Below are 26,648 nucleotides of genomic sequence, written 5' to 3'. Positions count from 1 at the left end.
AACAAGATGGCTCAGCAGATAAAATTGTCACGTCCAATGACCTGAGTTGGATCCCTGCAACCTACTAGAAATAAAAACCAACTCCTAAAAGTTGTCTTCTGATCTCCACACATTATGTAAATAAATGTGGTTAAAACACAAGATTAGGCTGGGCTGTGGTGGTACACTTTAGTCCCAGTGCTTGGGAGGCAGAGGCAGGTGTATATTTTTGAGTTCCAGGCCAGCCTGGCCACAGTGCAAGTGCCAGGACAGCCTCCAAAGAACCCTGCCCTATCTCAAAAACAAAACCCCAGACTGTGGTCTGAAGCTAGCACAAAACTAGTACTTCTATTTTTATTTGAATATTGACAACTCCCACCTCCCAAACAAGTAAAAAGATCCAGGACAAAATGCTCAGAAAACAAGATCATAGTTGAATATAACATGTGGATTTGTTTTTGTTTTTTTTCCTTTGAGAACAAAGATAATCCTTTTTAGAATGGCATTGTTTTCAGGTCACTGTATTGGCTATCTTGTACATGTATTTACACAGGAAATGAAAACATTCCATGTAATAAATTTTGAATCCAAAGTCTTAAATCTCAATTCTAATATTTCTGACATTAAAAATAAGCTTTAAAAAAACCCTCTAAACATTAAAACTCAGAAGTTTTACTTATTTTATTATTTATTTTTGAGGTAAGGTCTCTATGTAGTCCTGGCTGCCTCCTGAGTGCTGGGATTAAAGGCATGTGCCACCATGCCTGGCCAGAATTATGAAAAAAGAATCTAATGCCAATTTAGTAGCATTGTACAATCTCAAAATCAGAGCTCAGGAAGATTAAAAATGACTCACAAAAAGCACTGACGCTGGCAAAATCAGCGGCGTGTTTTCATTGTGGTAAGTACTGTAGGTGTCTACAGAGCATTACTACTGCCTGTGTGCAAGTAGGTGTGCCACGGCCTACCTTCAGCGAGATGGTTTTTAACCTTTGTACCCTAGGGTGTACAGCACACTCGGTACAGATCTCTTGGGGCTAGTGACAAGGGACAGGCAAAAGTGAACATTGTAAGCAATGGAAATTTCAGGGCTCAAATTTCAGGTTTTAGGTTGTAGTGTAGTGCTCTTTAAATAAATTCTAAAGTGAGTTATTTGCTATGTAATCATGCTCAATGAAGTCTCAGGAAAAAATCTAAGACTAGGAAACTTCGACATTTTTTAATTATCATTGCACTGACAATTAAGTAAAAGCACATTGAAAAATAAAAATTGCTTTTTTAGTTATTGCTGGTGAGTTTCTATGATTACTGGCATGACTCCCAATGGCTTTAACTTTTTCACCCCCACAAGAAAAGGTGGTATTTTTTTTCTTCTAGCACTGTTTTGAGCATTGTTGCTGAAGTCTGAGATAGCAAGACCCATTTGCTTCCCTGCCACCTGCTTTCTCACTGTTGGAACAACTAGGATTAAGTAACAAACACATTTTTGCCATTGTGTATAAGAAAGCTGCTCCCACCCAAAGAATGAGACAATACACAATTCACCCTCAGAAACACCTCACTTGCCTATCAGCTGCCTTTGTATCTTTACTCCATTCCAAAACTACATCTTCTACCTGAAAAGTCTGAATTATTACTACAGTTATACTTTTCAAGCAACTTGGACCTGAGTTTGCTTTCATTAACTTCTTTCAACATAGCAGAAATATAAATTTTACTGATAACATTGTATATTCTAAAATTCTGGTACCCTCAAAATGAGGATTAAGAAGTTATTCAGAATACATTTTTTTTCATGGAATTTTTACCAATAAACATATTGTCCTTCTTTTAAAAACAAAGAAGTAAATGAGCCCCAGAAGTGAGCATACTGGCTGGCTTCACAGAGCTGCAAGTCGGGCCATGTGTGCCATCCTTTGGAAGTGGGTCCCATGTGCTGGACTGTACCGCCTGGGGCTGTGAAGGCCAGGGGAGGAGGTGGTGTGTCCAGGCTTGCTGGGGCTGCTACCAGCCGGACTGCTTCGTCCTGAACTGCAGCTATGAGAGCAACCAAGGTCCAGCAACTCAGCTGTGAACTTCCCTTTCAATGCAGGACTTGGCCAACTACAGAAACCAAAAAGAGATTTGTTACCACAGAAAGGCACATCTACAGAGATGTAGAGTTTAAGAACAAAACAAAAACATAGGAATGACACCCATCTTACAGAGAGGAAGTACTTTTGCATCTCGAATCTGAAGATTTTTCACACAACACCTACATTACTCCAGCTACAAATCCTGAATGCTGCCACCCCTGGTGCAGTTTGCCAGGAGCAAGCCTGGCCTACTTTTCCACTCAACAGACATATGCCTTTGTGACCACATCTACATGAACATACAGTCCAGGCTTGCATGGGGAGCTGCACCAGTTAGCTTTGTCACTATGAGAAAGCCATCATGCATGATAAAATCACCAGTCTCTACACTTTGATGTTCTGATAGTACCTTTGTCTGTCTGAGGGCGAGTAGCACAGGACAGTGCTTTTCCACCTGTGGACAGCTGGGTACAGGCCAGGGTCAATATAGGCACACTCAAGAGCTGCTAAAACATCCCGATCTAGTTTTGATGGCTCCTCTCTAGAATGCATAACAAAAAAAGATGTAAGAAAAAATAGAAACACTGAATAAAAAAGTCCAAAGATTTTTTAAGTTACCGTTGTGTATTTAACTCAAGAATCAATCTGGAGGGCTAGAGAGATGGCTCGGCAGGTAAGGGTGCTTGCTGGTCTTACAGGGGACTGGAGTTTGCTTTGTAGATCCATGTTGGAAACTTTCAGCTCCAGGGAATCTAACACCCTCTTCTGACCTACACAGATATCAGCAATCATACATATAAACATGCACAAAATAAATAGGGGTGGGGGGGAAGAGCCAGGCAGGGCAGTGGTGGCATACACCTCTAATCCCAGCCCTTGAGAGGCAGAGCCAGGACAGATCTCTGTGAGTTTGTCTACAGAGCAATTTCCAGGACAGGCTCCAAAGCTACACAGAAATCTTGTCTTGGGGTGTGTGTGTGTGTGTGTGTGTGTGTGTGTGTGTGTGTGTGTGTGTGTGTGTGTGTGTGTGTGTGTGTGTGTGTGTGTGTGTGTGTGTGTGTGTGTGTGTGTGTGTGTGTGAACACAGGACAGATCAAATCATTTTTTGGGACACCCTTATTGACACTGGATCAGCGCAATCCATACAGAAGACCCCAGAGGAATATTTGGACCCCAGAGGAATATTTGGAGACTACACACTCATTACAGTGCTACAAGTATCTTTAACTTACCCGGAAAGGAAGAGTCTCCTGGTGGAATTTCCTGTGGCAGATGAGAACACAGGTTCCTGACCATCCTGAACCTTAAGCTGGGAACTGCTGGGATCCAAAGACATCTCAGCCATTGCCTCTGACACTTCACTGTTGGTCCTGTCTTGGTTATTTTCAAGTTTTGATATTGCAGGAGGTACCAGTGAGTTACTCTCTACTACATCATTTTTGGAAGCCAATATCTTATTTTCATTTGTCGTCTCAAGCAGGCTATTTCCTAGACTCTGCAAATTCAGTTTATCAAACTCTAGAGTCAGAGCAGAAATAGGTAGTGAAGGGGCCTCTTGCCCACTGGTGGCCTCTAGTCCCCTTCCACCTGTGGTCCTGTGGGTGAGAGGAGGACAAAGCCCATTTCGGCTGTTATTGGGGCAAGATCCAACTGAGGCTTCTCCAGGGTCCACCTTCTGTCCCAAGGGAAGGGAACCACATTCAGAGTTTTGGAATTTATTGATTGTGGGCTGACTTTGAGTGGTATTTTGCTGATTTTTAATTTCTTCCAAACTAATGTCATCATCCCCATCTAGAAATGCTCCCACGGAGATGGAGTTGCTGTACTTCCTTCCACTGCCTGTGAGAGCAACAAAGCAGCCTGTCAGTGTGCAACATAGAACTAAAATGAACCTTTACCCAATGTAAAGCCTTCAGCACAAGCAAGAAATGACTAATTCAAAAGCTGGTTAGGTTTTAAGACAAGGGTCCTATGGCCAGTTTCCCACAAGCTGACTTGATAAAACTCTAGACATACTGTGTAGAACAAATTCATGAAAAACTGCTTCATGTATCTATTCTGCAAATGAAATATATCAACAACTTGAGACTAACACTGTAGTTGCTATAACTATGGTGCATGCAAGGAACTCTTTTAACATCAACTAAGTGCTTATACTCTCATGGAACAATAGAATAGGTTCAGAGTATATGAAGCCACATCCTGGCACTGACAGCTAGCCTGGTACATTTTCTTCCACAGTTCATGAGCATAGCCTTCATCCAGCACTATTCTCCATATTCAAGGTTGCTGCTTAAACTCATTTCTTACTTATCATATACATAATATGTGTGCTGTGAGTGGGTGTATGTGTGTGAACGCAGTGGCATGAGACTAGAAGTCAAAACCATTTTATGGCATCCTCTCCTTCTACCTTTATGTGGGTTCTAGGGATTATACCTGGGTCACCGGGCATCTGTGGCAAATACCTCTATCTGCTAAGCTATCTCATGGCACTAACTTGTCTCTTTTTACATGATGTGTATTATGTTCTCCCTCCTTCCCCATATTGTTCTAGAAGATTTAATTTACAAAGTAAATGCTTTACAGGTCAATCGTTCAATGTTAATTTTGAAAGCTTTAAAATGTTTGTTTAACTTCTTTTATGTAGGACCCAAGCTCTAGTAATTACTAAGTTTCTATTTGACTTTAAAAATATTCTTTTTTGTTTTCTTTTGAAGTCAGGGTCTTCCTACTTTATTCCTGGATTGCCTCTTCTTGTGTAGCTTAGACTGGCTTCCAACTCACTGTATTCTTCCTGCTTCTTGCCTTCAAAACTCTAGGAGTATAGGCATTAACTACCACACCCAGTAAAATTTATTTGAGAAAGGGTTTCATGCAGCCTGCCAGCCTGGCCTCAAACTTTCTGTGTAGCTAAGGTTTACCTTGAAACTCTGATCTTCCTTCCTCCACTTCTCAAACACTAACATTCTAGGCACTAATAATACACTCAGCTAAAATTCATTATCTTTAGTTTGATTCATTTTAATCCTTGTCTCATTTCTGATTCAATCCAAGTTTTTCTGAGGAAAGACTAAAGCAGTACTGTGTCAATAACTCTACGCCTCTTCTTCTCCAGGGAGGGTGGTGCTCTCTGTGGGACTAGCAGAAGCACAGACGAAAGAAGGAATTCAGCTGGAGGACTTTTGTGAAGGCTCTTCTCTTAGCTCCCTTCCAGTGCACTGTCAAATTTACTAGTATTTGGTTTCATTTTAACTATAAATGAAAATGGTTTTCTTTTAATTATAAAAATGATACATGTTAGCTGTAAAACATCTAGAAAACTTTCAGTGATGTTGCTATAGTCATCTTATTTTGAAAATTAATATTATGCAAATATACTCAAGATCAATTGTATAGTTTTCTTCTCCAATAACTGCACACATTGTTGTACACTACTCATTATAACTGTTCACATTATTCACTACTCTTTAAAACATACTTTGTAAAAGCATGAATTTTCTGGCTAAGGCCAGAACTACTTACTTCCTCAGCCAATTTTCAACTCTAGGGTGAAGTAAGCTATGTTGAGGTTTCCAATATTATAAATAAAGTGCTTGAATACTTGAATAGACACTGGATTAAGCAAACTACCAGCACCTTTACTTTGGTAAGGTGGGAACCTTTCCACACTAGGATCTTATAATCATGGCTTAGGGTGGTTTTTGTATTTTGTTTTGTTTTTTGTTTTTTTTTTTTTTGTTTTGAACTCTACCTTGATATCCGTTGGCCTCTGCCTCCCAAGTGCTAGAATTAAAGGTTTGCGCAAGCACTACTCAGCTTATTTTCACTTCTTTTAATGAGTGCTTTTCTTTTCCCACTTCGATTTGGGGTGTTTTTGCCTTTTTCCTTATAATACAAGCCTCAACCACCCTCCAAGTGCTGGGGATTAAACTCATGGCTTTGCTCATGGTAAGCACATGTTCTACCACTGAGTTATATAAACTAATTTCTCCCTTTTTAATGGTATTGGTGAGTTATAACCTAGTTTGTTTGTTTGTTTATTTATTGTGCTCAGTTTAACCTTTTCCAAGCATTCAATTAACTTGTTTTGTACTCAAGGCACTCTATACTCCAGTGACTGACAAAATACAGTGCCCAGTATTCTGGAACCTCTCTTCCTTGTCTTTTCCTGACATTATACATTGTATTAAAATATAAAGTATGTCTACGCCAGGAAACAAAGCAAAAAGCACGAGACTGCCTGTATACAGACCTTGTTTGCAGTGATTCTGTATTTTTATGTACTTTATATGCATGTAATACAATTCATATAGCTATATATTCGCATGGGTGCTCAGACACATAGAGCTTACTCTGATGCCTTTTTGTTTTTCTTTTTTATAATTTATTTTCATTTACTATGTATACAGTGTTCTGTTTGCATGTATGCTTGCAGGCCAGAAGAGGGCACCAGATCTCATTACAGATGGTTGTAAGCCACCATGTGGTTGCTGGGAATTGAACTCAGGACCTCTGGAAGAGCAGTCAGTGCTCTTAACCTCTGAGCCATCTCTCAAGCCCCGTTTTTCTTTGGTTTTATGAGACAGGGTTTTTCTGTATTGTTTTGGAGGCTGCAGGTCCAGCCTGGCCTTGAACTCACACGGATCCGCCTGCCTCTGCCTCCCGAGTGCTGGGATTAAAGGCGTGCTCCACCACCGCCCGGCACCTTTTTGTTTTTTAAACACAACTATACACACATTTTCTGACATGACTTTGAAGAAAAGATCTGTTTTTACAGTAAAAGCACATTAAAAAAGAAAAGGAAAAACCCACAGACACCTCAGATCTGCACTTGCTTACCAAAACCTGAGGCTCTGTCCTGAAGGCAGCCTTCATTTTCTCCTATTTGTTGTTGAGCCTTTTTGTTTATTTCCTGCTGGGTAAGGTATTCTTCTAGTCTTTGCAAGCCGTCCTGGGAAGACAGATCAACAAAACATCCCAGAAATTCCCAGTATTCAGCCCAGGGGTATCCCAGCTCATGAGCTAGCTCCCTGTAAGAAATAAAACACAATTAACCAGTTGAGAACAGAAAACAAAACAAAAAAACAAAAGCCACCAAAAAAGAACTGAGTATACAGAAAATAGCACTTAATCTCTGAAGTGCCAAAACACTAATTTTGGGTATCTTACTTGAGCCGAAACTTGGGACATATTCTATCGCTACCCTATGGTAAGATCCTTCATTGTCCTTTGAGAAACTACCCTACGATAATCAAGTGACTCAGGCTCATTCCAGTGTCACAGCAAAAGGTCACACACATCCTGATACAGGTCCTTGCTTTGGCAAAGTCTGTGGCAGGGTCAAACAGGCACTTTTGAAAAAGGCTCTACCAGCTCTTAGTAAATCCTTCTGGGAACTGTTACATTTCAATATTCACAGTTAATATTTTTCTGTCATCTATCCACAACCACACAGCACACTTTGATCAGCCTGTCAGTCATGGTTCTGTAAATACCTTCCCACTCTCTCAATGCCTCGTTCTGGATCAGACTTTCTGATGTTGTGGAAGAAGCCTGCTTTCTTTCGAGGTGGAGTTTTCCAGCGTTTTCGGAAATCTTCTGCCTGGAAAAAAAGTGGCAAGACAGGCTATGCTTCATGCAGCTCACCTGAGACTCAGAACCAACACTACAGACTCAGTGATGTTCTACCACCTTTTAGATTCTGCAGCCATTTCTACAATGCAGCCAAGAGGGAGCATGACCTCGTGGAATCAGGAAGGTGGGGTTGGTTTGTGACTTTTCCTAGGTAGATATCTGTTTGCAACTCCCCAGGAAAAGTGACACAAGGGAGAGCTGCCTTTCTGTACTGGCCCATGATAGAGTCAGATCTGGCCCAGGATATCCCAAGTGTGAGGGCTCATCCTAAGAACAGCAGGTACTGTCTACTTACCACCTCACTGGTACACATCCCACTTTCCCTACACATTAATCTCTCATGAGTAATCCTTACTGGAATTTTGTGCTTAATGTAGCTCGTCTATGAGACTGACACATCACCTACTATGCTGATAAGGCATAGAATGCAGCTTTCATCTACCTGTCTAACAACGTTCTGGAAAGGTTTCTATTCTTGCAAATTATTTACAAAGTTGCTTTGTGACAAGGTCTCACTATATGTATAACCCAGCTGATTTTCAAATTATAATACTTCTGCCCCAGCCTCCCAAGAAGCTGGGATTACAGCCTGTGCCACCATGGCTAGTTTATTTAGAAAGTTTTAAGTAACAGTTTACCTATGTGAGTGATATATTTTACTGGAGAAAACCAGCAATTGTAAATCTGGCAAAAAAAAAAAAAAGTATCATCTGTGACTCAGAAACTCCATCATTATAAACTTCCTAATCATTTCATGTGTGAATACAGATCAACTGGCTGAGGCCTCAAAGACAGGTGTATGACAGGAACTAACTTGTAGGAAGGGGTAGGAGTTCCAAGTGTAGGAAGCTCAATCTGGAATTTGAATTTGCAAATTGAAGATCCCCAAGTCACAATGGACTAGGGTAAGAGACAAAAGGGGCTTGCCCAGAAAAAAACTACTGTGCTGAGAGGCCTGAGCTTCCAATATACCTTCCCTGGCCATATCAGCAACAACAACAAAAAAATACTCTAAGTCCTCATTACCACTTCATCAGAGGTGGTCTCAGATAAGGATGACCTCAGACTTTCATGAGTTGGTCTCCAAGGCTAAAACAAAGCAACAGGCTGGAACACCAAATCCTAAAATGTAGAGCTAGCCAGGACAGTTCCTGAAAGTTCCTTCCATGATCACTCACCTTCGATGGACTCAGAGGCCCCGCGAAAGCTCTCAGTGTCATCACAGGATCTCTGGGGCTATTTCTACCGTGGTCAGCATTGGAGGCTTCAGCTCTCTGGTCTGAGGACCACGGCTCCCCAATGACAGGAGAAGAAGTGTCTTCTGCTCTCAGAAGTGGGACATAGTAGTGACCTGAAGAGGAGATAAATGTCAGCCACAACCTGCTACTTACCTGCTCTGAGGGTTTGGGGGAGCAAGGGAAACACTGACAGAAGGGACCAGGTAATGATATATAGGTTTGGGGGCCAAGACCAGTTTGTGCCAGCAACTAAGTAGCCTCACCTTTATTCTCTACTAAAACAGTCTCCCCCCGCCCCCAGGCTTCGAGATTACTAGTGAAGATGCATATTTATGGTATTTAAGTTCTTACATCTACATGAGCTGCCAATAGTACGTTTGTAAAAAGAACCATGAGCAAACAAATAGGTCAATAAGATTCAGACTTATCCCTCATAGTCTCTAACCAATTTTCAATTTCCTGTTTTGCTCAATAGTTTACCAATGTTATTTTGCCGAAACTTCAAATATAGAAGGCATCATGCAATCTTTACAAATTATCCAATCTGTCATTACTTCTAGACAAACGTACTTTGTGGTAAAACGTGTGGAATCAAACTACCTTTTCTTTCTCCTACTGTTATCCTAAGGTCTTCATCATCTCTCTTACCACCCCCCACGACCCCCCCAAAACAACTCTTTTCCCTATATCCATTTATAAAATAAAATATAGCATTGAATTTCTGTCCTGAAACATACTGGGCACAAACAAAATGAAAAACACTTAATAACAAGAAAGTAAAGACAGAAGGGGCAAGCAGTAGATACCCAAGGAAGCTAGAAGTCTGGAGCCAGGAGCCTCATTAGTACAAAGAAGGAGACAGAGCTCAGCAGTTAAGAGAGTATGCTGCTTTGGCAGAATGTAAAAGATTGGTCCCCAGAATCCACATGAAGACTCACAACTGTCTAACTTCAGTTGCATTCAGTCCAACCCCCACTTCTACTCTCTGTGGGCACCAGGCATACTCATGGTGCACATAGATATATGCACACAAAACACTCTTGCACATAAAAATACTTTTTTATTTTTTATTTATTTTTCTTTGGTTTTACGAGATAGGGTATTGTATTGTTTTGGAGGCTGTCGGTCCAGCCCGGCCTTGAACTCACAGAGATCCGCCTGGCTCTGCCTCCCGAGTGCTGGAACTAAAGGCGTGCGCCACCACCGCCCGGCTAAAAACAGGGAAATGGCCAGGTGGTGATAGCACACACCTTTAGTTCCAGCACTCGGGAGGCAGAGGCAGGCGAATCTCTGTAAGTTTGAGGCCAGCCTGGTCTACAAAATGCGTTCCAGGAAAGCCAGGGCTGTTACACAGAGAAACCCTGTTTCAAAAAACCAAAAACAAACAAACAAAAAACCAGAGAAACGGCTGGGCATGGTGACACAGGCCTTTAATCCCAGCACTCTGGAAGCAAAGGCAGGCTGATGTCTGTGAGTTTGAACCTAGCCTGGTCTACATAGTGAGTTCCAGGACTATATAGTGTGATCCTGTCTCAAAACAAACAACAAAATTAACCAGAGAAATGTTTTAACATTTCAACATCTGAAACTGTGACTGATACCACATACTTACAATGAGATTTTTGTGACAGATTTCAACCCCCTCCCAATTTCATGGATTTTGAAATAATGGTTGTCTTTTGGAAAGTAAACAACAAAATTCATGTATAACCTACCTATTCATAAAAAATGGTTTATTCTCTTTTGAATATTCAAATCCTTGAAATTTTTGGAGTGTGTATGTTTGTGTGTGTGGTGAGTGTGTATACGCGAATGTGATGTGTGCTGAGGATGTAATGAACCCAGGGCTTTGTATACTACTATGTTCCAAGAATATACTCTACCACTGAAAGATGTTAAAGTTTGCCTGTAGACGGCTGTAGTTAGACCAAAGGTAGAGGTGCCCAGCATGTGTGAGGCCAAGTTGGCCCCAGCACTTTGGAGAAAAACACAACACTGTGTCAACAAAACTGGATTCATGCCCTCAGTGGTCTTCCGTCTAGCTTTTTTATCCTTTTCATGTCCTTAGGGTGTTGTGTATTCTTTCCTCTATTCATCCAAGTGTGGGTCTCTTCTGAATGATGAGGCAGTATGCTCCTTGAAGCATCAAGTCGAGAATGTGAAAGTCACCATAAGACAACCACTGAAGCTTTTGCCTGGGCTTTAATGACCCTCAGCAGGAAACAAGGAAGATGTGCAAAACATCACAAGGATGAGTAACAAAAAGGAAAATGCACGCAGAAATATCATGTTTATCCCAGAAAAAAAGCTAGGTGACCAGATCTTTTTTTTTTTTTTTTTTTTTTTTGGTGACTAGATCTTAACAGTGATCAAGTTATATGATCACAAAAATGAAAAGTCCCTCCACAAAGTATAACATTTTAAGGCATTTCTGGCAGTTTCCATTTAATTGTGTTCTGTAACACAACTGGTGCCTCCAACAAATGCCAGAGACATCTCTGCCACCTCCACCACACAGGAAGAGATCAGAGCACAATTTAAAGTCCAGATAATCTTAGATTGAGAGTTAGTACCTATTTCTACAAAAAGTCAGATACACAAGCTATATAGACTCTGACCTGAGAAAATACCCAAAGATGTTGTGCTGAGCCATAGCCATGCTATATACACCTAAGAAGGAAAAGAAGGCAAAACAGGCTAGAGAGCTACATTTTTACTTAGTGAGCAGGAACAAACTGGGTAAAGAGACAGAAGGAAAAGTACTTCTGCATCTTCTGAGATGCACTGAAAAGCACAGGAAGACAGTCCCTCCTGAAACTGCCCATTTCCCTATAGCTGAAACACACAGACAGGAAGCACAGGAGCTACAATTAGGAGTTCCTGACCACAAGAAAGGAAAGGAAACAGGCTCCCAGACCTTAGCATAACTGATGTAAGTACCATTCAGGCCATAAAACTCAGCATATAGTTCATCCAAGTCTATAATTCTGGGAAGGTCTCTAAATATACTAACCTTGGGTTCTGTAGTTCTGCATCTGGCTAACTGCACTTGCCAGCTGAAGAATGTCAACCAAAGATATATAGCTGTTGGGTGGTGTGTGTGTGTGTGTGTGTGTGTGTGTGTGTGTGTGTGTGTGTGTGTGTGTGTGTGTGTGTGTGTGTGCGCGCGCGCTTAAAAGGTTATCCTGAGAAACACTCAGGGCTATTCTAGGATTCTGGACAATCAGTTAAGTTGCCATCCAGCTAATAAAGACTTTCTATTGGCTTAACCCATGTCTGAGTAGTTTTCTCTGGTAGATACCCCACAAATGAAGAAGAGAGGGATGGAAGGGAAAGGGGGGTATGATAAGGGAGAGAGCATAGAGTAGGAGAGAAAAGGGAGGAGAGAGGTGGAGAGAGAGACAGAATGAATATGAATGAATATTGAACCTCCACAATCCCAGCAGAATAATGGTCTTGATGGGGTTCCAGTTTTGAAAGGCTGAGCTGAGCTAGATAGCCTCAGAGGAGCAGAGGGGGGAGGCAGACCCAAAATACACCTTCTTAGCACCAAACTAAAAACAAAAGCCAAATAACCAACCAAACAAGGAGCTCTGGGCTTCAGCCCTCCCTAGCAAAAAGTGATCAGAGAAACTTGCCTCAAGGATGGAGTGAATCCCTGAACAGAGAGCCTAAAATTAGAACAAGAACGGGCAGTGTGAGATCAGGCAAGGAGGTACAGTATTCAGGGGGAAAAAAAAAAAAAAAAACAGATAATTTTGAAAGGCTCTGAGAGGAGTTCATAGCACTATTTTTTCAGAACTCGGGAAAGCAGATAAACCTCTGTTGTACTGCCCCAGGTTCATTCACAGTCTTATCCAGGGGCCTCTTGCAAAGGGCCTTCTATGGCAAGAACTCACCCATTAAGTATTCTCTAATTCTTTCTTTCAGTTCTTCAGATTTGTTTTTGCTTCTTTCAAAAATTACCTATTTAAACAAAACAGATAAAGTGAACATTCTATTTATTATTACATTAAATTTCCTATCAAATAAAACCTTTTTAAAGTTCAAATCCAGTAAAATAGAATAGTATCTTTAAATTTTTAAAAATTATTTACTATTTACCTATGTGTATAGGTACATGTTGTGTACATGTGTGATATAAAAGTGCAGATGACCCAGAGGTCAGAAGAGAGTGTTGGTTCCCCTGGAGCTGGAGTTGTAGGCAGCTGTGAGTCATCCAAGCTGGCTGCTAGGAATAGAACTCCAGTCTTCTGCAAGAGCAGTAAGTTTTCTTAACTACTGAGCTATTTCTCCAGCCCTAGAATTATCCTTAATGCTAAAAATTTCACAAAAGTCATACTCAGAAAACCTGTGCTAGGGAGCTAGAGAGATGGCATCTGACACCCTCTCCTGGCCTCCACAGACACAAAGCATGCATGTGGTATAGACATATATGCAGACAAGATAGTCACCTACACACATAAAAATAAATAAGCAAATAAACAACAACAAAAAGAAAACCGTGTTCAATAGCATAGCTTCATTCTATAGGATCATTGTAAAAGCCCATTGGTACACGGCAAGAAAACATATTCAAGCAATATGGTAAACCAGGCTGGTTTTCAGAAATTATTTTATAAAAATACTGGTAAAACTATTTACTGTAATAAAATTTTATTGTTTTCCTTCTCCCCTCCACTCCTTAATGTCAGGGCCTTATGCATACTATGTCAGGGAAGTTTCCTACCAACTGGGCTATGTGAGTGTTACTAAATGTAGTATTAGCTAAGGGGCCTGAGCCTAGGGAAGACACTCCCACCAGAAATGTCATTATGTTTTATTTCTGAAAGTAGCAGATCTAGGTCAGCCAGAAGCATATATGCCTGATCCTTAAATTAGCATTTCAGTTCTTATTAGAGCCAAGTCTGGTTTTATGTCACAGACATATGATGCAATGTAGTACATTTTGTTCTATTGCTAAGGAACACAAAAAGGCTTGCTTCAATAAGCATGAGCACAACACTATGCAGGCTAGCTCCTTATCTGTTACACAATGAGCTGAACACATCAGCTGGTTTCAGTATTACCATCATCATTACTACTATTAGACTATCATTCATCACCATCATGATCACTGCTACCATCACCATCTACAGCCATTATCATGACCACAATCCTGCATTCTTTGGAACTTGGTTGGCTAATGTGTTTAAAAGGAACATGGTAAGACGGAGTTGCTCAGAACACTGATGGCCTGCTTCAAAAATAAAATCAGCATGACTAGGTTATCTCAGTCCTTCCTGGCTCTACAGATACACTGTTTTCACAGAGTACATCATGCTTAGTAGCCAGTATTCTAAATATACCCACAAGACAAACACAACTGAGTTACTTATGATTTCATTAGCTACAGTCACAGAATGCAAATTTATATATTTTAACTTATAACACAAGACAGTAATTGCAATTTAAAAGTTACTTACGTCTTCAGGTGTTTTACCATATTTATTCTTTGGATTTTTCACAATCAAAGGGTGTGAAGAAAGCACATTGACTACATCCACATTTCCAAATTTACAAGCAAAATGCAATGGTGTATCAAAGCCCTAGGGAAGTTATAGAAGAAGCACATTTGCTTACTCAGGTTATTAAAATGGTTGCTCTACAGTGAAAGTAGGTATTTGTTTTAAAATGTGGTTCTCAACCTTCCTAACACTGCGACACTTTCATTCAATTCCTCATGCTGTGATGACCCCAACTACAAAATTATTTTTGTTGCTACTTTATGACTGTACTTTTGCTACTGTAAATATTTGTGTTTTCCCATAATTTTAGGTGACTCTTGTGAAGGGTCATTTGACCCTCAAAAGTGTCAAGACTCACAGGTTGAGAACCACTGATGTAAAATAAAACCACCAGGCCAGCCACCAAGCCTGGCAAACTGAGTTCAATCCCCATGTGGAAAAAGAGAACTGTAGCCGGGCGTTGGTGGCGCACGCCTTTAATCCCAGCACTCGGGAGGCAGAGGCAGGCGGATCTCTGTGAGTTCGAGGCCAGCCTGGTCTACAGAGTGAGTTCCAGGACAGCCTCCAAAGCCACAAAGAAACCCTGTCTCGAAAAACCAAAAAAAAAAAAAAAAAAAAAAAAGAGAACTGTATCCTGTGATATCTACAAGCCAAGCCCCGCCACCATCAAACAAACAAACAAATAAATGCGTACTTTAAAAAAAGTGTTTTGAGCCAGGGTCTCACCATGTAGCCCTAGATAGCCTAGAACTCCCTATGTAGACCACGCTGGCCCTCAAACTTAGATTCTGCCTGCCTCTGCCACCTGAGTGCTGGAATTAAAGGTACGAGCAACTGCATCTAGCAATAAAAACATTTTTAACAAAAAAATAAAAAAGCCTCAGACTTGTATGACAACACTTGAGAAGTGAAGAAGGATCAGGAATTGAAGGTTATTCTTTGCTATATAGTAAGTTTGTAGCCAGTCTGGATTACATAAGACTCAGGAAAAAAAAAAAAAAAAAAAAAAGGAAGAGCACCCTAAAGGAAAAAAAGTACTTGGCATGTTAGCATATAGTCATTGTATGCCAGGCCCTGAGCCTGGCATGGTAACATCTGTCACTGTTTATTTGATGCACATACAAAAAAAGGTATGCAGTCAACCTTAACTTTAATAATTTGGGACCCAATATACAGTTATGGAACCCATGCTCTAAAAGTGAGTAAATCAGCTGGGCATAGTAGAACTTGCCTATAACCCCAACATTTCAGAAGCCAAAACATAAATAGGGCAAATTGGGTTTATGGCTGATATCCAAGCTAATCTTTTGTGATTAAGCTCTGATTCTGTGGGATCTCACTCTATATCACCAGAACTGAGCTGGAGAACATCCAGCTGGAATCTCCTACACAATTCTGATGACAGAAGTGTGTTTGAGAGTATGGTGGAAGAAATTTGATTTTATTTATTCCTATAGCTTTTTAAAATCTAGTTCCATAATGGACGACAATCTCTCTAGTTTCACAATTTACTTTTATCTTATCTTTACTATCCTTTCCTATTTATTTATTGTTTTGAGACAGAAGTTGTATTTTTGCAGCTATTGGAATCAACTTTCTGAGCCCCTGGGTAATTATAACTAATATGTTAGAAACAACAGACTAGTGGTAACTTTCAAATAAAAACAAAATAAGAACAACAAGAAAACTCCCCTAAATTATCACCTTGTTAAAGAAACTAAAATAGAGAGCTTGTCTAGCATACTTGAGACCTTAGGTTCTGTTCCCAGCATTGTGTGTGTGTGTATGCACACACACAATAGTCATGAATTTTAGGCTGGCTACCAGGAATCACTTATAAAAATACATATCAAACTTTATTTTTCTGTTGTAAAATTTTACTCCTTTCTTTCTTCTCATTTTGTAGACCAGGTTGGCCTCAGCCTCTCTAGTGCTTTCTTTCCTCTTTCTCAGTTTCCTAAACTCCCAGATTTCTGAGAGTTTAGTTCTTGGTTCTAACTTATTGAATTCTCAATAAGCCCCAATGAAGTTGCCATGGTCATGATGTCTCTTCACAGCAACAGAAATTAAGACAGATCAGCTGCCAGGAAGAAGCAGAAACCAACAGAGCCGCCTGAAGGAGGTTTAGATTAACAGAGGCACCTGGAAAGGACACTCTCTAACCTGTTGAGCTGCCTGCAGGCTGTGCAGTGTATTCCAGGTTCCCAGCTTTGTGAGCTGTAAGTCATGTTACGGTGCTCCTTGGGGATGAAACTGTCTTTGAGTCATTCTGCTCCTTAAGTAACCCCTTACCTATATTCCTGTAAGGGACCCCAATAAAACTCATTGGTTCACAAGTTGTTCTTTGTGGTATCTGTACTCTGGTCTGTCATGAGTTCCTTATCTGGAGTTCCCAACATATGTGTTGCATTTCCCCAAGGAAAGTTTTGTTGTGTTAACACCTCCATAACTATCTTTCTAAGTTAATATGTGTTTGTATCTTCCTAGTATTCCACAAGTCTTGCACTGATATAGCATAGAAAAAGAAGAAATACTCCCCCACACCAGGAACCTAAACTTCCAGCAGACAGACTATGAGGAGCACTCACCACTTTGTCGGGGGTGTTCAGATAAAGGTCGACGAGGTAGAGGATGCGCTTCTGCAGCATGTCCGTGCTGTCATCTGGGTACATCAGACGCATAAACTCAGGGTTCTCCAGAGTCTCTAGTGTCATCTGGCACATAGAAGCCTGATTTTCTTTGGCAGCAACATGCATGACGTTGTACCTACATCCCTCCTAAAAGAAAAGATTAGCTTCGTGTTTGTTAAAACACAGGGCCACTGGTCAGGAACACAGTGACTAGGAGTTATGCTGAAGATACACTTACTTGTACAATGGTTGGGTTATCCCCAGAACCAATCAGATATCGGGGATTATTCCAGATAAGATCAGAAAAGGTTTGCTCTTCCCCTTTCTCCACAGCTTTTCGAAGAATGGCAGTGAGGTCCTGTGTACGGGGATTTTTATAACTGTTTGCTCGTTCTTTGTTTACTGTTTCTGATTCAGCCAGGCATAAACCATCTGCTATCAAGAGACAGAATTAAAGAACACAATCTCACAAACATTTTCTTCTCATTTAATCTGCCATGGTGAAGAGTGGTGAAGACTGAAGCCTCTCTATGGAGGCTCGGCAGCTCTTGGGACTGATAGGTAAGACTTGACAAGGGTACAAAGCACACCACAGTACTAAGTCAGGGCTGAGCTCCATCAGACGGTTCAGAACTGAGAGTAAGATATCATTTTGTGTATCTTTTTTTTTTTTTTTTGAGATAGGGTGTCACTGTGTAGCTCAGGCTGTCCTCAAATTCATAGCACATCCACCGCATGTACTTCCTGAATGCTGGCAATAAGGGCATGCACTGTCATCCTGGTCATTTAGTGTACTTTGAAGGTAAGTCAAGAAACTGAGTGCGGTGGTATAAACTTAGAATCCAGGTATAGGGTTGGGGGTGGGATGTGTGTTGAGATAGGAAGACTGCAAGTTCAAGGCCAGCCTGGATTAACATGATAAGACCTTCTCTCAAAAACCTAACGTCAACTCTGTGAAGTGGACAAGAGATAGCAACAACTGCAATTGTCTTTTAGACAAAAAGTTCTACTCATAGCTTCTAAAGGTTTAATTCAAAACCTGAGAGCTTCTTAAAACAATTTTCTTCATGGGCACTTTCCCATGCTGGAAGGAGAGAAATCTGAGTAAGGGAGGAGAGGGCAGTAGACAGGCCCTCAAATGAGAGACATCAGTCCACCTTGAACTAGGGAGAAGGGATGTGAATTAAGGTCAAGCCTCTCCAAACAGGCTTCTGGCTGAGTCACATAGTGGGTGTAGTCAGATTTCTAGCTCCCACGGGGAGAGTGATTCTTGCAGATCCTAGAAGTAGGTGTACATTCAGATGGAAATGTAGATTGTTATCAGCATCCAAATACCCACAAGACAGGTGTTCCCTTTGCTGCTTCTGTGGTCCACAATGCTAAGACTTGGCTCATCAGCCTCAGTGCCTACTAGCACCAGGCTTCATCCACCTTTATGTCCTCAAACCTTCCCAGGGGAGCCCTCCAGTCCCTTTCTCTTTGGTTGTTCCACTGTAGGGCGCCTCAATTCTCCACCTCCTCCTACAGCAGACTTATCTCAGAGATGAAGAAATATCAAGGCTCCATACACCAAGAAAGAGAATAGTGGTAAGTAACAGTGATGACCAGACAAGAAGTACAGCAATGGCTTACCTTTCAACCCATCACTGCCAAAGAGTGGCACTGTCTTCACCGGAGACAGTGAGGACATAGTTTTGTTAGGAGAAGGGAAATAATCACACATTCCTCTAGCAAATTTCTCAGCATCTTCTCTTGTTGGAAAAGCTTTAAACCGGGAACCTTTGATCAACCTGACGGCTTGCAGTGCTTCCTTTTTATCTTCATAAACATGTATCCTTTCTGGGTATGAAAGTAACAAGGGAAGAATTAAGAATAGTTCCAATACTGTATTAATTGTACCCAGAGTTCAACAGTCAATTTAAATTTGTTAACAAGTTTATTGGTTTCACCCTCATGTTCACAGTTCAGATTTTCAATCTTTTATAAAAAAAAAAAAAAAACACCTTTTAGGATAAAAAAAAAGTGTGTATGTATAAGTGTGTATTTTTGTGACTGTATGCACATAATGTATGTTTGAGTATCCTTGGAGGCCTAAGGGGGATCAGATCCCCTGGAGCTGGTATTATAGGTAGGTTATGAACTACCTAACATGTGAGCTGGGATATGTAAGATTATCAAATGCCCTTAATCAATGAGCCATCTTTCTATCCACTCCCCATTTTTTACTTTTTTTTCCTCCAGTTTTTCAAGACAGGGTTTCTCTATGTAACAGTCGTGGTTGTCCTGGAACTCACTAGACCAGGCTGGCCTTGAACTCACTAAGATCCGCCTGCCTCTGCCTCTCAAGTACTGGGAGTAAAGGTTTGTGCCACCACTGCCCGGCTCCATTTTTTATCTTAAAGAGGTCTGCACTAAGGGGTCAAGACTGGGCTTGTTTAACCCACAGAAACAGCTGACCTGAACAAGGGGAAGCTCTTGGATCCCAGACTGATGGCTGGGAGGCCAGCATGGGACTGATCCAGACTCCCTGAATGTGGGTATCAGTGAGGAGGCCTAGGTAATCTATGGAGCCTTGGGTAGTAGATCAGTATTTATCCCTGGCCTGTATACAAATGGACTTTGGGTGCCCATCCCACAATGAGGGATGCTCTCTCAGCCTGGACTCTTGGGGGAGGGCCAGCCCTGAACGAAATGACAGACTCTGGATATCCCTCATGGATGGCCTCACCCTCCCTGGGGAATGGAGTGGGAATTGGGTGGGGGGCTGGGGGCGTTGGTGAGGGTGTGTGGGAGGTGGGGAGGGTGAGGGAGCTGGGATTGATATGTGAAGCAATCTTGTTTCTAATTTAAATAAAATACATCTTAAAAAAAAAAAAGGTCCTGCACTATCCAAAAGAATCAGATAAATGCACTGACAATGTATGTGTGCATATATAAGCAATGGTATCATATATACCTGCATGTTAATTTCATATCCCAAGATATAACAACTTATTAAAAATGGATTTTAAATGGATTAAACAAAGAGCTAAATAAAAATAATTCAAACCTAAATTTAATATTCTTGTATTGATTATAATGGCTTGTACCTATTATCCTAACAGTCATAAGGAAAAGACAGAGCAGTTGAGAGTTGAAGCCCACCCTAGGCTGTACAGCTAGTCTAAGTACACAATATAATCCTGACTAAAATAAAGTTGCAATTCTTTTTTTTCTTTCATTATTTTTTTGGGGACAGGGTTTCATGTAGCCCAGGCTAGCATCCACCCTAGTGCTGAGGTAATAGTTTATGTGCTACCACATCATGTTTTATGGTGCTGGGGATTGAACACAGGACTCCATGCATACTAGGCAAATGCTCTACTAACTAAAACAGGTCTCTAGCCCCAAAATACAATTCCTTGAGACTGAAAATTATTCATACACTCATTGGTACATTTACGAACCTGAAAGCTGTTCAAGTTGTAATGAATTTAAGAGGGTGAGGGAACACCTGGGCAGTGGTGGCACATGCCTTTAGTCCCAGCACTTGACAGGCATAGGTAGGGGATCTCTGAGTTCAAGACCAGCCAGATTTACAGAGTGGGTGCCAGGATATTCAGGGCTACACAGAGAAACCCTGTCTCAAAAAACAAACAAACAAAGATACACACAGCACAATTTTCCAGAATCAGAGGGTAATAAAGCACACATAATGAAATATATCTTGGGTGATAAGATTATAGTTTCCCAGGCTGTATAGAGACGCTACACAGTACATTACCATTTCTCACAAGGCCTTCCTCATATACTGGACATACTCCATAGTACAGAAGTGGTTCCTTAGCAGCTGCCACTCCAGTCTGATGGCTGTCATTACTGGCAGAGGCACTGAAGTGTATTGGGTGGGACTTGGATGTTATAGCTTCATCTTCTGGAGGGTTCAAACCCACACTGTAACCAAAATCTTTGTCTTCAGAAAAACTGGCCTGCTGAGTTTGTTTCCCTTCCACAGATGCAGGAGTCCTTGGGATGCCCTGGATAAATGTTGTGGCAGTCACCTCACTGTGATTGGGAAGAGAAGAAGTCAGCAATCCACCCTGCTCTAGTAAAGCCTGAGCTAATTTCTTCTCAAAAATAAATCTTGTTGTTGATGTAATGGGTCCACATTTCAATCCAGCTTTTATTACTTCTTTTCTAAGGTCATCTGGATTCAGGAGTTTCAATCGCGCCAACATGGCATCCATTGTCACTTCACCTAAGTTCAAGAAAGCAAAAATCAACCTGAACCATGGGACAGTAGCTCAGCAGTAAAGTGCATGCTTAAGTAAGTGCTCAGTTTCCCTCACTGAGTCTTACCTTAGAGACAATATGTGGTCTTATTCTAAAGCTCCCCTTTTACCTTTAGTTGTTCAAGTAAGGTTTTGTCCCTGCAACTTAAACATAAACAGAACTAACTTCATACATAAATGACTTCAATTCTAGGATAATTATTGAAACTCTAAGCTTCAGTTTCCTCATCTACAAAATGGACATAATAATAGATCCACTCTTGGGTTATAATGAAGAGTAGATAAAATAATGAACATAAATTCTGTACCACTGGGTCTGACACTGATACAACATTTCTATAAATGTCTGTTGCAGCTATTGAGCTGTTGAGGATCACAGGCTCATTAATCTTTAGAACGAGTAACAACACACTGGAAAAGTCAATTAAAATTTAAGAACAAACAAAAAACTCTCACACACTCAAGGGCAGCCACCTCTGACACGTAAACAAGCCACAGCTGCTCTCCAAAGAGCCTCTACTAACAAGACAGGTGGTGGCTATAGCTCACCAACTACACTGAAACTGGAAGTATTAACACAATCTTTGCAGTCTTAGAAAGATGGCTAGACTGACAGAGAAATGAAAAATTGAAGTAGGTCTGCAGATTAGACAACAGTGTTCTGTCATTGTTCATTTTTGTCATACTTGTGGTATGATTATGTAGCACAGAAAATCTAGAGAATCTAAGCCAATAGTATACAGAATACTTGTACATTTTAAAAATGACTTGCAGACTTAAACAGGAAACTGACCTCATAGAACAATTCAAGTTTGTGGTAGCATACCACATATCTTATCTATCCTATCCTATCCCATCCATCCATTCATCCAATTTTCAAATTGAATTTTCAAAGCCAGGCATGCTGGCATGCATGCATGCATGCATCCATCCATCCACTCACCCAAAGAATTTTCAAAGCTAGGCACTCTGGCATACTCTTGTAATCCTAGTACTGAAAGCTAAGGCAGAACCATCATAATTTTAAGTGCAGTCTAAGCTATACGGTAATAACATTAAACAACTAAGTTTCATTTCTCTAGGACAATAGCTTATGGGTGCATAGCAGACAGGCTTAACTTCCTTGAGATGTTGCTAGACAAATCTCCAGAGGGACTATACTGTTAAGAGATCCACCAACAATCCAGGAGAGCCATCTTCTCAGCATTTGTCAACTTTAGGGACTGTCACTATTTTTTTAAATCTTAGTTGATCAAATAGGTATGCACTGTTACCTCACTTTAGGTTGAACTTTTTCCCCTATAAACTGGTAATGTAAAATATCTTTGTATATGAGTTGAACTGTTTTATACTGTTATTAATAATACTTTTTCTAATATACCTAAAATGATTTCAAAATGAAAAACTAAACTGAAAATAAATTTTTGGTGAAAGAAGATACTGAAAACCCTGGTGTGGCTCTATAGATACTAGCCACATTAGCCTCATGAACTGCTCTGCTTCAGTGCCTGGGTGAGTTTCACTCACTGACCTCCTCTTGAGTGTTTGGTACAGTGTTCACAGAGTCAATGGACTAGTGGGCATTATACTTATTAAAGATGCCCTTATTGCTTTATGTGCTCCTATACATACATATACAGGTGTATGTATGTGCATGCATAAGTCAGAGGATAGCCTCAGGTGTTGGTTGGTTGGTTTTTCAAGACAGGGTTTCTCTGTGTGACAGCCCTGGGTATCCTAGGTGGCCTTGAACTCAGAGAGATCCATCAGCCTCTGCCTCCCAAGTGCTGGGAGTAAAGGTGTGTGCCACCACACCTGGCTCAGGTGCCACTTTCTTCAGAGAACAAGAGAATGTAAAATCCAAAAGATGAGGTGTTAGACCTGTTGTCACGACACATGCAGTTCATTTCTCCAGTTATGCACAACTAGCATGAGCCTGTCCTTCCTGTTCCTGTTCCTTTAGCAAAAATGGAGAAATCAACGATTACTAAGGAAGGGTTGAGATGTACTTCAGTGGTAGAACTCTTGCCTGTATATGTTTTCTTCCCAGCATTGCTAAGTAAATAAATAAACAAATAATGAAGTTGTATATAAGTTCAAAGAGGCAACTGAGTTACCTCTAAGATCTTCTTTGGCCCTAGGGTTCTAAGGTTCAGTCAACAGTTTACAATTTCATCTTCCTTCTAGAATACTTTGGTAATTACTGTTTATTTTCCACTAAGAACTACACTCAAGAGTAAGGGGGTGTTAGTAAAACCCAGCTTCCGAAGAACACAGTATGAACACAAGCTGATAATCACCTGGTAAGCATTGGATTATAGGTCAGGGGACTGGAGGGCTTCGAAGAGAAGAGCTAACTAAGCACAGAGTGTGGGTTCACATCAGGAGTTCCCAAAACAATCAAAAAGGACCACAAGACCCCACAAGGCTGACAACTTTACAGTACATAGATGAACTCTGGTGAAGACTCCTGGGTTTTATCTCCCGGACCTTTCCCCAGAACTGAGACATGCAGCTCTTACATGGATGATGCCAGCAGGTAGTAGGGCTCAATTTCCAGCATTGACTTTATTCCCTCAAAACAAACAAACAAACAAACAAAAAACAAAACAAAACAAAACCATAGTAACAACTATTATTATTGGTGGGGCTGGAGAGATGGCTCAGTGGTTAAGAGCACTGGCTACTCTTCCAGAGGACCCGAGTTCAATTCCCAGCACCCACATAGCAGCTCACAGCTGTCTGTCTGTAACTCCAGTTCCAGCAGATCTGGCATCCTCACACAGACATGTATGCACAGGCAAAACATCAATGCACATAAAATAAAAATAATTTTAAAAATTCCTTTAAAATAAAAAGAACTATTATTATTCGTATCCTAATGACGGTGTTGAAAAAATGGTGGGTGAATGAGCTGCCCAACACTAAGAAGTCCCACAGCAGAAATGGCAGAGCCAGGAGCAGACGTGACATGATTTCACTCCAGACACCAAGCTGCTGCTTAACAGTCACCTCGATCTTAAAGTGACCAGCAGCCACCCTCCCATCTCTTCCTCACCGAGACCTGACAGTCCAGTCGAAAGCAATAAACGAGAACCACATCCGTCCATGTCTCTGAAGTCCTGGGATCACACCTAACTTGGCCGTCTCATCCTATCCCTCATCTCGTTAAGTTCTCACATTCAAACCACTGCCAGAAGCAACTTCCCCTTTCATCGACTCCGACTTCGGCAAGTGTTTAGTCTAGGTTCACCCTTCCCGCAGCCCCTGCAAGGCCGCTCCCTGGCTCAGAAGGCCCTTCCCCTAAGAATGCTCGCTCCTACGGTGAAACAGAAGTTCCGCTTCTCGGCCACTCAGGCTCACCCGCCAGTGGACTCAGGCCGCGACAGGGTCCTACTGTGTCCACAGGGAGAAGTGAAGCTTCCCTCCCACTGACTAACGCCGCCTTACCGGGCTGTCTGGCCACAGCTGCCGACGCGCCGGGCGGCGGGGAGGGGGTCCCGCAACGGTTCAGGCTCGGCGGCCGCTTCTCCAGCCGCCGGACCAGCCAGCGCACGGCGATGAGCAGCACCGAGGCGCCGAGGAGCTCCCAGGCCAGCGCCGCCCACTCCACCACAGCCAACCGCTGCCACAGCATCGCCACCGCCGAGGCCGAGGCCTTGAGCGCGGCCGCCGGAGTTAAGAGTCCGCGCCGCGCACGCCTCAGGCCCCTCAGTAGGCCGCTCGCTTCGCTGCCGGAGTCGCGCGGGCCTTGGGCCTCCGCCCCTCCGCGGGGTTACAGGAGTCGCGGCCCGACAGGAGAAGAGGAGGCCCGGTGCGCGTTCAGTCTCTGGTGTCTTCCGTTTCCCGACGATCCTGCCAGAACGCCGGCAGGAACCCAGCCTCAGGCGGCTTCGGAGGCAACCGGGGTCCTGATTCAAGCGAGACGCCGTCCGGCAATGGCGCGGGCAGCATGCCGGGGTCCTGAGTCGGACGCGGCGCTCAGGCTGGGCGCGGTTTGCTCTCCTGCGCAGTGGGAGCTTGGCTTTGAGTTGTTTTTTAGCCACACTAGAGAGCGAAGTGCTGGCACCCAGGCCACCCAGACTGTGGCCAGAGGAGCGGGTCAGAGTCCTCGACAGGTAGGTGCTGGGAGTGAGAACGGTGGCCAAGTCCAGAAACCCTGCTCTGTAGCCCTGCCGGGTGTTGTAAACTGACGCAGCGGACCCTCCAGGCAAAACGCTCGTGCGGTTCTGACGAATAACCTCCCCGGCACCGAGATTAAAGGTGTGCGCCACCATACCCGGCTGCTAATTCCAAGTCCTTTTCTAGCCTTTGTTTTTCTTTTTGAGTCTTGTTATATACCCTCAAACTGGCCCGATGCTGGAGATCCTCCTGCTTGAGCCTGCACAATGTTGAGATTACAAGCATGTGTCACCATAATTTATTTCACTTCTGACTACAAATCACGAGGGCACCGAAGACCATGGCAGCCTGGGATGGTGTAGAGGCATATCACATGTACACATGTACTTTCAGCGGTCTTCATCAAGAAAGGTGTAGGTTGCTTGTTTGGGGAATGTGCACCCTGCTTTCCTGCCAGTGAGAACTTGACGGTAACACCAATTCTCAATATCAGAGTATGGTGGCCAGCAGGTAAGGATGCAGAATCAGTCTACAAGCTGACCAAGCGTCAGATGTACACCATTCAAGTCATGTCTTCAGTTAAAGATGCTACTCAAGACAGACTTAGGGAAGCCTGCCGAACTACATATGAAACAAAAACCCAACCAGATGACTGAGAAATGCTAAGATAAATTTCCAATGGTTTTTATAACCCCAGAATTTATAAGGCAGATTTAAATACATTTCAGTTAAGCAGGGCATGGTGGTGCACATCTTTAATCCCAGCACTTGGGAGGCAGAAGCAAGCAGATCACTTTGGTGATATATTGCATGTACAAATAAAACCTGTCTGAAGTCAGAGAATGGCAGCTGTACAGACCTCCAGATCTCTATGGTTAGCTATCAGCAAGCTCCATTCTCTGATCTTCAGACAGACTTTATTTGTACAAGCAAGATATCACCACATATCTCTGAGTTCAAGACCAGCCTGGTCTTCAGAGTGAGTTCCAGGACAGTTCCAAAACTACAAAGAGAAACCCTGCCTCAACAAACAAGCTGGGCGGTGGTGGTGAATGCCTTTAATCCCAGCACTAGGGAGACAGAGGCAGGCGGATCTCTGTAAGTTCAAGATTAGGCTGGCCTACAAGAACTAGTTCCAGTACATCCTCTGAAGCGTTGAAAAACCAAAATCAAACAAACAAAGGTCATT

General features: G+C 42.1%; 1 protein-coding gene across 2 annotated transcripts; it reads right to left on the bottom strand.

Moving 5' to 3' along the window:
• Positions 1-1,183: 1,183 nt before the first annotated feature.
• On the bottom strand, positions 1,184-25,305 carry Ankle2 (ankyrin repeat and LEM domain containing 2). Of its 2 annotated transcripts, none has more exons than XM_005085299.4 (13): positions 24,788-25,305; positions 20,830-21,303; positions 18,699-18,905; positions 17,305-17,498; positions 17,025-17,213; positions 14,395-14,517; positions 12,829-12,895; positions 8,870-9,042; positions 7,553-7,659; positions 6,897-7,087; positions 3,287-3,893; positions 2,464-2,595; positions 1,184-2,082 (listed from the first exon to the last, which is right to left on the bottom strand). In XM_005085299.4, the coding sequence occupies exons 1-13, from the start codon at positions 24,972-24,974 to the stop codon at positions 1,860-1,862; spliced, it is 2,874 nt and encodes a 957-aa protein (XP_005085356.1). In that variant the 5' UTR covers positions 24,975-25,305; the 3' UTR covers positions 1,184-1,859. The 2 variants fall into 2 exon arrangements, with proteins under 2 accessions (XP_005085356.1, XP_005085355.1); XM_005085298.4 differs by having other exon boundaries at positions 17,305-17,501; positions 24,788-25,302.
• Positions 25,306-26,648: the final 1,343 nt, after the last annotated feature.

This window comes from Mesocricetus auratus, unplaced genomic scaffold (genome assembly GCF_017639785.1).
Source record: "Mesocricetus auratus isolate SY011 unplaced genomic scaffold, BCM_Maur_2.0 Super-Scaffold_100025, whole genome shotgun sequence".
NCBI classification, from domain to species: domain Eukaryota; kingdom Metazoa; phylum Chordata; class Mammalia; order Rodentia; family Cricetidae; genus Mesocricetus; species Mesocricetus auratus.
Note: the sequence above shows the minus strand (reverse complement) of the source record. Positions and strands in the feature narration are given on the sequence as shown.

Coding starts and splice junctions, on each gene's coding strand:
- Ankle2 (XM_005085298.4), bottom strand. CDS start 24,974: ATGCTGTGGCAGCGGTTGGCTGTGGTGGAGTGGGCGGCGCTGGCCTGG. Junction 17,502..18,698: donor TGGCAGTGATGGGTTGAAAG/GTAAGCCATTGC, acceptor GTCTCTTGATAG/CAGATGGTTTATGCCTGGCT. Junction 9,043..12,828: donor AATTAGAGAATACTTAATGG/GTGAGTTCTTGC, acceptor TCTCCTCTTCAG/GTCACTACTATGTCCCACTT.